At 44.8% G+C, this 12,364-nt stretch overlaps 1 protein-coding gene across 1 annotated transcript in view; it reads right to left on the minus strand.

The window, feature by feature from the left end:
• Positions 1-12,364, minus strand: part of LOC139909750 (partitioning defective 3 homolog) — a 352,335-nt gene that overhangs the window by 144,040 nt on the left and 195,931 nt on the right. Inside the window, exons 13-14 of the mRNA XM_078291260.1 lie at positions 7,679-7,864; positions 6,916-7,086 (exon numbers count right to left, since the gene is read on the minus strand). Coding sequence (XP_078147386.1) covers positions 6,916-7,086; positions 7,679-7,864 — 357 coding nt within the window. The remainder of the gene's footprint in view (positions 1-6,915; positions 7,087-7,678; positions 7,865-12,364) is intronic.

Below are 12,364 nucleotides of genomic sequence, written 5' to 3' on the forward strand. Positions count from 1 at the left end.
TTCGGGGCCAGCCACTTCCTTCCCCCTTGTCTCTTTGCATAAACGTTCCCTCACCGAATTACAGCGGCGCTATTGGCATGAATTACAACAGGGCCATTGGCATGCCGAGGAGACGCGTCGGGTCCTCTTATGTAAGCCGTTAGAACTCCTCTCCTTTGCCGAGTTAACTAAGCTGCCATGTACGCAGTCTCCTATGATGCAACGATGCTAAAGTGTTGGCACGGGAAGACAGGCTCCGCTGCTTTGATCTTTCTCCTGCACCCCCTGCTGCTCCTCATCAATAATACAATGGTGTTTCTGCTGGGCCGTTACCTGACCATGACTCCCAGTGATGTAGTGGTAAAATATGAAAGGTGGGTAAACTTCTTTTTCCATTAAAAAACCCTATCCTCATATAACTTGCACCACCTTGCTACTTATAATGTATACTATGAACTCTTGTGATATGTCAGTGTAAAATGTCAGTCTAAAAAGCTGGGTTAACTGAGTCTATATGGGTTTATCCTCCACTGCATACCCCATAATGCCTGTCTTCCCTATGGGCCGTGTTGTTCTGAATCTGTCAGTCAGCCTCCTTCAAAGTTCATTAGGCCTCTTGTATATAAAAACCTCAGCAGTGCGGCAAAAGAAGTGGATGCATGTATCACTAATGGCTCATTTGTCTGCTGACGTCTTTAAATGTACCGCTATGTCACTGGCTTCAGAAAATGAGGAAACAGGGAACCAAAAACACTTTTCTCAGGTGACTGAATGCAGCGGGGCCTCATTGCGGCGGCTTCTCGTCCCACATGGTATTTACATAATTGGGGTTGGTGGACTGGAAAGTCTTTCAAGTGGTCAAGAGAGGGGAAACGCTTTACATAAAAGTTTTACATTATGTCCCGAGGCGGTCCTGACAGAGCTCTGCTGAGACAAGCGGAAAAAAGAAAGTGAAAGTTAGAAATATCTTTATTTCGATAAATGGAATCAAACAATTGGGGAGGGGATAGCTGGTGAAGCGGAGGACTGAAGTGATAGCGCTGCCGTCCTTAGGCAGAAGCTCCGTCTCATGAATTATCATGAGGACTCTATAGTGGAGCACCGCAATGTAAAAATAGTACACTGTGAAATTCAACTCTATCTGTAGATGTGTGAAAAAAAGAGAGGAGTATCTTCGCTGGCAAACACAGGAGGGGAAGATGTGAAAAAGTTTTGTGTGGTAAAGCGTTCCTGGTGGAAGGAGGTTTTCGCTGCTCTGATCAATGCGGTGCTTCACTGGCAGAATGCGGTGGCACTGTCAATGAGGACAAAAAAAAACAGAACAAAAGACAGCCTGTCTGTCAAAAATAGTTGTTGGCTGCAGGAGATCTCCGGCATAAATAACATCGCAAATGCACAGCCACGCGTGTGTGTACATTGTGTGATGAATTTCAAATCGGAGAAATGAAACCCGGGCACCAGGATTTTTATCGCGAGTCTGTCTGCTTTTAGATGCGGGTGTGATAAATATCTTGGTAATGTCATGAACTAGTAGGCGGCTGTTGCAACAGACAGAAACAAACATCCACGGTGAGTGAAAGTTCATAAACAGGGTAAGAGAGAGAGAGCAGGAGAGGAAGAGAACGGGAGAAAGATCTGCTTTTTGCAGGCAATACACACATACACAACACACACGCCATCCATCTGCAATAGCGGTCAGATATGAACTCCTAACTCCGCTCTTTATTGAGAAGTATATCATTACTAAAACAAAGTAAAAGATGTATTATTGTGAAAATTTCATCATAAATCTCCACATCTTTGCTGCTGTTTCAATCTCCCATATCCTCCTTCATATTCAAATTAATTTTGATGATGTCACACGATGGGAGAACTTACTTCTGTGTTCAATACAGTGATGTATATAGCGATAAATATACACTACCAGTCAAAAGTTTGGACACACCTGATTGAATGTACTATGTTTTTCATTATCTTGAAGCCATTTTGATCCAAAGGCTTATGCTTAAATTCTTGAAATGGGTTTCTTAGCCAAATATAAATAGCGAAGTTGATCCTATGTATGAATTTCTTTCCAAAGCCTTTGCCTTTCCATCAAGGCAAAGGGCGGCTACTTTAAAGAATCAAAAATATAAGATAGTTTTGATTTGTTTAACACTTTTCTGGTCACTGCATAATTCCATTTGTGTTATTTCATAGTTTTGATGTCTTTACTCTTATTCTAAAATGTGGAAAATAGTAAAAATAAAGAAAGATGCGTGTCAGTATGCCAATATGCTATGAGCTATGTTTGCTAATGGTTCAGTTGCTAACGTTAGCTTACAAGCCAGGTAGCCTAACATAACTGTATTCTCCATAGAAGAGATTAAAGCAGTTGATCAACTAGGGAACCAGAGAGCTGAAATCACATTCAAATAAAACTGATAATTAATTAGGTCTATATGTCATCGCCGTATGACTGTACACAATCTTATTTCTTCTCCAGTCTACAAAAAGTCCCACAAAATTACTCTCAAGCTAGTGGAAAATTACTCTTAGGTTCCTCCACCATATGTAATATACTGTATATACACTTCAAAGTACACCCCTACTTCTCTGAGAAACATGCACTTCTGTCTCTATACCTCTAATTTTCACACAATGCACTGTTCTGAATTACTGAACTGACGTGTAAATTATCAAAAAGGACTAAAACGGAAGCACAAAGTGGAAAACCGATAAAACAGCGACTTTGAACGCATAACTTTAACAGATCTGCATTCGATTTGGTCGCGGCACCCCGGGTTTGTCACACAAGCTGGAGGATCAGGCTCTGAAGTAAAATGTGGAGTTATAAGAACATTCAGGAAGAGTGGCGAAAAAAAAAAAAAAAAATTAATGGAATTGAAATGACTTTTCAGAAATTTAATTGCTTGAACACATGTGACGATACATTAATAGAACTCAGATATAGCCAGAGAAATTACAAAGTCTCTGAAGCAGTGATGAAATTATAATGCTTCAAACAAATTGCCAGTGACCAATCATATCGCTTGACTATCTGGGTCAGAATGATGCTTTTTCAAACGGGGGCTATCAGTGGAAACAGAACAGAGGAAAAATTAATTGTTCTGGCACAGTGTATGTCAGTATATACATTTCCGTGTATATGTGTGTGTGTGTATGTGTGTTCCTATTCTCCTGACATTTTTTTTACAGTTTGATGGTGAATTTGAGGTGTTTTTCACTGAAACTGCATATTTAAAATGTGAGAATGTCGTGAAATAAACCTGCTCAGTAGTAAATCAGTGTTTTTCTGCCCATCTGCATACACTAGGAACAGACTGTGATTACATATCAAATGCATTGCAAGGTACTGGTCCTGGTTTTTCAGCGTCGACAATGGCAAAAGGGTCCACACCAGCCAGAATTTGAATGCAGACTCAAGTAGACCTGCCTGGTTTGTGCTGCACTGCTTTCTAAGACTCGAGCGCATCCTTAATCATGCTCAAGTGCTGTTTTGGTATTCCAAGGCCGGCATACCTTTAACAAACATTCTCATTTTAGCCCAAGGCCAAGGCCACTCATTGCCGCTGCTTAATGGCGGTGGAAACAGGCCAAGCACTCCAGCTCAGACGCAGGTTTAATGATTGGGTCATCGGGGATATGAACAAAACAAGCAGCTTACTGAAACACTTGTCTTTCACACTGAGAGGGTCTGTCTGGACGGAACTATCCTCAAGTCCTGCTGAAAGAAGTGGGGCCTCGGGCAATGTGTGTGTGTATGAGTGCGTATGTGTGTGGGCAAAGCGTGTGCATGTTCACAAACATGAAATACATGCCAGTTCAGAGAAAAGATATGACTGGTATATCTTCACTGGTTGTCAAATAACCAAACAACCGAGAAACACGGCGCTGCCCTATTCCTAACAGAGACGGTCGCACTTTAGCCCATAGCACCGAACGATGATGAAACCAACGCAATTTCCATGGAGTGAGGCGGCCTGGATACACCGCGCCCGCTGAAGTCCCCCCTCTCAGACGCATTAGGCTGCGCTGCGGGGCTCCTCTCCCCTCCAGACAGTGATGGATCTGATTCATTTCAATGGTGGCCTCCAGTGCTCACTCCCATTCGGCTGGGTGACAGTGGCAAACTGGTGCCGGCTCCTGACATATCTGCCCGGCCGACAGGGTGGAGATGGGGGGTTGAGTCGGGGGTAGGGGTGGGGGTGGGGGGGGTGGGGGTGGGGGTGGGGGGGGTGGGGGGTGGGGGGTGGGGGGTTGTGTGGGGAGGGGGGTCAGCTGCCGGGAGGCTAAGCTGGCATTTAACTTCTGCTTTTCTTGTTTGAGGTTCGCTTTTAATTCTCCATTTGCAGTGTATTTTCAGTACTGTCTGAGCATGATCATACATTACACTGAGTCTTGTATGAAGTCTTATATAATTTTCAGAAAATCTGCCAAAAGGGTGATTTCACTTATTTCCAATGCAATGCAATGGAGTAATCTGCCTGGTTTGAAGATATTAACATTAACATTTGTTTAAAAAAAATATCTGTAATTCCTAAAAAAGTGTGCAGCTATTGGAAAGTAGAATTATCTCACCCCACTGACTGAATTTTTCATCTGTTTAAAAAAAAATGTATCTTCAACACTCAATATGAGACCAAATGGCTTGTTAAGATTTACAAATGTACATTTTTGACTCATTTACAGGGAAATGTTATTAGATTTTGACATTTACATTAAACTTACAAATTATCCAGCAGTTACATTACATTATCAGTTGATACATGTCTGTAACCTCTAACCGCTTGTCCTGCCTTTTACTGTGAGTGTTTCTGAAGGCCTGTCTGTCAATAACCCTAGCTGTCTGTCTGTAGCTAGTCTCTGTCTGTCTACCTGCCTGCCTGCCGGTTAGGGATTAAAGAGGAGAGGAGAGTGACTGGACCGAACTGATAGCACTGACTGACCTTGGGGCTGAGCTCTCCCAGGAGGGACATGTGTCCTCTCCCCAAGTCTGAGAGGGGGGAAAGAGGGGGAAGAGGGGGGAGGAGGAGGAGGGGACAGTGTGTGAAGTTGGAGGGATAAAGGCAGAAGGAAAGGAGGGAGTAAGACGGGAGAATTGGGGATGGGGGGGTTCATGGTCAGAGAGCAAAAACAGGGAGACGCTTTTATCTAAAGTAGCTTACAAAACCTAGGCATTTTAAAGGTCTATGTGTAGCACTTTTCTCAAAATTATGACCACATTTCCCATAAACCCCGCAGCATCCTGTTGTAGAGAGACTGTTGCTACTTGTCCCCCTACTTGTAGCTTGTATTGACGAGCGAAAAGAAGAAGAGCCAATAACTTGATAACAAGCCAATATGCATTCAGACAAAGTAACATAACATGAAGTTTAAACTATGCAGTTGGAATAGAGGAATTGGAATAACATTGTGTACTACTTGCAAAGTAAAAACTGTTCCTATTTTGTGCCGTAAAGCAATCTTCCTTTGTGCCATAAAGCAATACAACAAATTTCCAACCAAATCTGACTCAGTGGCAACCAATGTAAAATGCAGTATGGAGAACGCTAGAGGCTTACAATCTTCTTGCTGATGGTCTCATTTGTTTATGATAATTACACTAATGTCTCAAAATTAATATGGTAATGATTTATTGATGTAAAAGCTCCATCAATTACATGTGGTCCCAGTGGGAATTCAACCCCTAACCCCCGGCTGTGTTTGTGCCACGCTCTACCTGTTAAGCTGCGGAGGACCACAAGTTGGGGGGGCGGGAAGGAGGCGAAAAAGAGTGTTAAAACGAGAGCAGAGGGCAGCGGGAGGACGATGAGTGGCGAGAAGAGGGGGAGCTGATGGAGGATAAGGGCTAGCAGGAGGGGTGAAGGGCAGAGAGGGGGGGACAGGGGCTCAGCATGCTCCTCCAAACTGACACACAGCCACAGGACATGCGCTCCAATTAGAGTCACAGCAACACTAATCAAACCTGATCTACAACCTCTGGCTGCAGGGTGTGTGTGTGTGTGTGTGTGTGTGTGTGCCAGAGTATTCCCACATGAATCCACAATCCTGAAATACAGAAAGTGTGTCACAACATTTAACATTCACATTCAGCTGATTCATGTTTGCGTTCATTTTTAAGAACATGGAAATATTGTATATAGATAGGTTTTTATTGATTTATTTATTTTTGGATTATTTGTTTTTGTTTTGTTTTTTATTGCAGGAGAGTGTGAAAAAAAAGTACCTTGGTTTCATAAAGTAGAGTTCCCCCCGCATCTAGCAGTCCAGGCGGCTGCCTTGCTTTCAATATTCCTGGCTACTGCCTGATGACAAATACCCACCTAGATGCATGCATCTTCCTTTATCTGCCTATCTCGGTGTTATTTCGCAGGCCTGTCAATCACAACTCAGTGAAGTGCCTCTTAGATATCATATCAAGGCCCGCCGTGCGCGAGGAAAATCACACGCAGAATGGGGGAAATGTGAGGCGCTATCACCCATCTCGCGCGGGAAATGGGACTGTTTGAAGATTTGCATGGTGGTGGTCTACTTCATAAAGGTCTCCCTCTAGCTATCTCAAAGCTCCCCAAACCTATGGAGGATAGATTAGGGCCGGTGGCAAGGTAAAGGAAAGCAACGCTCGTTTATCATTCAAAGCAGTAAAAAGGTACCTATCCCTGTCTTTTTACCTCTCCGTCCATCCCCCACTTGTTCACAGACAAGGCTTTGAAGTTGTGTGTGTACAGTATGTGTGTGTAATGGTGTGCACATGGGGGGGTAGTGCAATCCACAGTCCACCTCAGAGGCATGCTAGCTCTACATGATTAGAATAATAATAATAATATCTAGTAATAAAACGAAACGAAGGGCGACCAATTAAAACTGACTCCTGGTTGAGATGCCAATTTATTTCTAGCACATCAGCGTGGTTCCTCCCCGACTGGTACCTACCTCATTGTTCTTGGTCACCCGCCGGGCCACAATGAGCTGGATCATCCCCCGCTTGTTGCCCTCTACCGACATGGATGTGCGTAGCGTTTCCATGGCTTCCTGGTTGGTCTTCCCTAGCAACGACTCCCCGTTGACCGCGATGAGCTGGTCGTTGACGCGCAGACGCCCGTCCTGTGGACAAACACCGTCAGTTAGGGGAAAGTTGGAGTTGACCTATAAAAGACATGTATGTAACAATCACAAAAGGGCAATACTGACTACGGAATATCCCAATCGATATTTGTGAACATAAACAACAACAATGCAACCTCTGGAGCTGCTCCACAGACAAGAGTCAGGGATCACAGAATGTTTGAATTTGTATACATATATGAGATTCATTCTGTAGTGATTTAATTAGAAAATCCCTTATTCCCAAAAAATAGTTCATGTTTTCTCTATTCATTCTCTATGGAAAGGTTCCAGATTTGATATGTCAGTGACGTTGTAGTTCTCTGGTTTCTGGCTTTGGAGGAAAGTTGTTCATGTTGTTTCAAGATATTGAACAAACTGTCCATAGTGGTATACCTCTTAAATGGGATAGAGAAATATTACAGAATATTGTTTACCCTAGGAAAAGTTTCAATAATGTGAGTAGTCACACCTCTACAACAGCATTAACAGCATTCCTGATTGAATTTGTTAGGTCCTCAAGTAACAACCGGAACTCTAACGAAACCGATCAAGGTAAAGGTCAGAGGCTGAGGTGGACGTGGTTCCTTGCCTTGCATGCTGCCCCTCCGTTCATGATGGACTTGACAAAGATGCCCAGGTCGGCGTGGTTCTCCTTGGACCGGTTGCCCTTGACGCTGACCCCCAGGCCTGCGGAGCCTGAGTCGTTAAGGGGGATCTCAAAGGTCATGAACTCTCGTGTGCCGTCGGGGGTTAGCACCAAGTCGTCTTCGTCTGGCTGCTGGGGCAATTGAAATGAGAGAGAGAGAGAGAGAGAGATGCCTCATTGAGATCTATTATAGTTTGTATCAGTTGGCCCTCAAAAGAAAGCAAAAACAGAGAGAGTTATTCCGTCATTGTTCAAATCATTTACTGGTCTTTCACTGAAGGTATGTCAATGAACCTGAACAAAATTTTGTTTGCAAACTGTGCGCGAGCCCCACTACAATGTCTTTTGTTGCAGAAATACATTCACTGTAATTTAAGCATGACTGCGTGTGCAGCCTCTAACTTTGACTTTAACTTTCTTCCAAGAAAAAACAAAAAAAGAGACAACAGAGACTGGGGGGGGGGAAGAAAAATTGAAAGAAGAACAAGGACGGTGAATGACAAGAAAATGGAATGCAGGCAGGAGAGCAGACATAAAGGGGTGGGATGAGGGGAGAAGGAGAAGAAAGGGAATGGGTGTCGAGCGTGTCACATATCTCGGCGCTGTCATTGTCAATTGGCCATACTGTCTACCTGAGCGCCGCTAATTCGTTTCCGCCGCCATGAGCTCGGTGTGCGAGCGGCGGGGACAGCGGAGAACTTTGAAAACGCCAGGTAGCAATTTGACGCTCAAACAACGGTGCCTTCCTTTGAACAATACCCCTTTGAAGGATAATTTGTGACACATGTTAAGAACCCTTCCCTCCTTTCCCCGTGCGACGCATGGGCCCGTTGTTGGAAATTATAGAAGACCTGTTTTGTTGCGGGAGTCGTACTGCAGATCCTCATGCAGAAATGGTACATCTCAGCTGCCGGAGAGGTGTGAGAGAGTACTGTTTAGTGTCTAACACCCGGCGCGATCAATTCAGCTGGAAAATAGTCCATCAAACAACCACTCCAATCTCCTTTCTAACAATTTCCACTGGTGTCCGACAAAGAGCATCTGTAAAAATAACCAAAGGAACACCATTTGTGTGCTATACTTCTTGCTTTCAAGCGTACAGAGGGGGGAAAAGAAGTGTGAGGAGAAGCTAATGGTGTGGAGAAAACACCAGAGGCATCAAAGAGCTGGCGTTTGTGTTGTGTTCTTTTTTTTTCTCCTTTCTTTTTTTTTTTTTATGTTGGCTATTGGTGCGCTGTGATAAATGGGAAAACCTGGTAAAGACTTGAAAACATTTTAAAATTATTTCCGTTCAGCGGTTTCAGCACCTACCAGAATCTTTTGAGCCGCGGCCAAGTCGAGCTGAGTAAATACGCCCAAACCAAAAAAGCTTTGATCGCTGTCCACTGTTGTTCTTTCCTAACAATTTCCTAAGCAAGACAATAAGGCGGCAATGAAATTATACATTGCTACTCTCTCTGTACATTTCAAAGAGCGGCTGACTCTAAAGGCTTCTATACAATGACGGAATTGGAGATTTTTTAACCTTTGTTTATCCAGGGAAACTTGACTGAGCATGCATGCTCTTTTCCAGCAATGCCCTGCTTCACATTCGTACGGTTTCACACCTTCTTCTTCTGCTATGGGCCACTGAGCTGCTCCACCGGTGTGTTTGGGGGTTAGGTGCCTTGCTCAAGGGCACCTCGACAGCCGTCGTTGAAGGAGGGGTATCTCATTCCCATTCGCTTCCCCCACCCACGTCTTTTTTTGAGTCCAGAGATTCAAGCCGGCGACCTCTCGGTCACAAGCCCGCTCTTCAGGAAGATTGAGATCATTGCGGTAATGCTGTGATTGGCCAGACTGCCTGTGCGTAGTTATTGCCATGGCAGCCAAATCCACATGAACAATACTGGCGGCGGGAGCAATCAACCCCAGAAAACCCACTGCAAGACCTTTTTAAATAGACTCGCATCACCATGCACACACACACACCCAGATGGATGGCGGCCAGGTGTGTGCCCTTCACAGCTGCTCGGATAAAGGAAGAGCGAGACAGAGGAAAGAGGGGAAAGATAGAGCATAAGGTGGGGGGGGGGGGTTTCGGAGGCTGAAGAGTTATTAGGATGCAGCGGTGCGTTCAGGTGGTGGCTCTTTTCAACACCCTCTGACTGAGCCCCTATTCCCCAGACAGCCCTCTCCTCTGCCCCCTTTTCTCTCTCTCCATTCCGTCCCTCGCTTTCAAAATGGAAGTACACCTGTCCATGCGATCAGCCAACCGGGCTTTGTCCGTGACTGGGACCCTCAGTAAATTCAGACCGCTGGAATCCATTTAATGGCGCTGCGTTTCAACACTCCGGCTTCGATTACAGAAATCATAGGCTCTTGTCGGGAAATGACCCTTCGTTTTCCGTCAGGCAGGTGAAGGGAGCAGATAGGGGACTATTGGAAAATAATTCGGCATCCGCTGCAGGTGTAAATATAATGCAATGGCCATGCTTAACTTGGCGTTCTCGTCTGGAGCTTGTGAAGACATCATGGGAGGATTTGTATAGGCAATGACAGCTGTTGTGTTGGAGTAATCTTAACTCAGTGGGTTGTAATCAATTGGCCTACTATTGCCAGCGCAGGCCCATGGCAACGGAGCACAAACACACCATTTCCAAAAGCACTCGGAAGAGAACTCTTTTAGATGAATGGCCTTGTGCGTCACTGGCAGGGGTCAGTCTTTATCTCTAATGAAGACTTTTTATCAAAAAATGAAATAAATAAATGGTGGCTATGAGTTATGTCCCTGGAGAAGCTTTTAGCCCAGCAGTTTAAGACAATAATACGCTGGATGAAAAAATTACATTGGATGGACCCTGTTTGAGTATGTGCATGTGCGCGCGCGTGTGTGAGTGTGTGCTCGTCCAAAATGATGACAGAATAACCACCCACTCAGAGCTCTGTTCCGGGAATAGCAGGCTGAGGCGGAGAATGAGAGAGCAGTGTAACATTTTCATCAGACAGGAACAAGCGCCGCTAGCCAAGAATGAGTTTGTCAGGCTGCTTGACAGGCCTCGTTGCACCGATTCAGCTCAGGCAGCACCAGATTCAACTACCTCTGAACGGGAGAAAAAGAAAGTCAGTTCATTGTTCCAGGCTGAGTGTACCTGGGCCAGACAGCACAAAGCTACTATGAATAGGCGAACTGATGTAAGACCACTGGTAAGGTTGCAGGCTGGAATGAACTTAAAGCAGCACTAGGCAAGATTTTTATGTGAAAATGCACCCGTCTTATCAGCTGAAATCCTGAAATGGGCCTCTAGCAGGGACGAGCGTCCCATCCCCCCTACTGAAACACTGTGCATTCAACCTGTTTGCCCAAAAATCTGGTGTCAGGTATGGTCACTGGCGGGAAATGTGAGGGATCATTCAAAAGTTTAAACCAATGGAATATGAGTGAGGGAGAGAAAGGCAATTTTAGTTGATGGGAGGGGTGCAGAGGGGCGGGATCGTTCAAAAATCTGATGGTTTTATTGGTTAGAAATGTATATTTACGCCTACTAGTGCAGCATGAAAGATAGTCTGTTTTCCAGGAAGTAAAAGTAATGGGAGTTCATTTCATGGGCTCTTTAAGCTGTAATATTTTTTTCTAATTATTATCACCTACTGCTAGAAGTGGCACCTATCCTCAGCAGCTCTCCCAGTGGCTTGGGTGACTAGCCACTCGACCACCTCATCACACTGTCCTCTCTCTCTCTCTCTGATTCACCCATGCAGTCACAGTCCATTATACGCTCAAGTCCTTTATTAATTAACATTGTGATGGTGTAGCGCCCATTCATTACGCTCTATTGTCCTGGCGGGGGGAGGATGGATGGCGCCGGGCGAGCGGAGACACAAGCAGGTGAACGGAGGAGGGCACAGAGTGGAGAGCGTTGCTCATCACTCCAGCAAAAGAGCCCCGCCTGCTAAATGGGCCTTTTTGTTTTGTTTCTACCTCGCTTAACTCGTCACCTGCTAACGAGGAAGGCGCTCTGGATGTGTGTGTGTGTGTTGTATTAGAAAAAAAAGAGAAACAGAGCGAGAGAAAAAGGAAGACTGAGAGGCAAGAGAGAAATAGAGCAAAAGAGAGAGAGAGAGAGAGAGAGAAATAGAGAGAAAGCAAATGAATCACAATTACTTCTATTCACACATACCTCCGAGTTCTCCGCACATCACCGCCTAAAACAATTAACACCGCTGGAAACTTCTTTCCACACTCACCCCAATTTGGCGACATAAAGGTCATTGGAAATGAATTTAAAAGGGCTAAAAGAAATCAGCCATGGGTGTAATTGCAAAAGCGGCGCACGCATGATAAGTATTGTAACACAAATTTCTTTTGGCGGCGTTTCTCCTCGCGACGATTTCTGACAAAGGGGGCGAATATTAAATACCTCTAAGCCTAAAAACAAATCTTGCCTTTTTCAGGTACAATGGGGAGCCGAGAGGCGCAGTGAGGGCCGGCGTACTGTCTACACACCGCTGCTTGAAGGGTACAGTTTTTCGAGTCAAGTGTTAGTGAACTGACATTATGTGGACTTCAGTGAGCAAGCCACCAGATTTTGACTCCGTGTTGACAAACTGAGACTGATACCCTTTGGGGATTATGTAATGAGAGTGCTC

Source organism: Centroberyx gerrardi, chromosome 22 (assembly GCF_048128805.1).
Source record: "Centroberyx gerrardi isolate f3 chromosome 22, fCenGer3.hap1.cur.20231027, whole genome shotgun sequence".
Lineage (NCBI taxonomy): Eukaryota > Metazoa > Chordata > Actinopteri > Beryciformes > Berycidae > Centroberyx > Centroberyx gerrardi.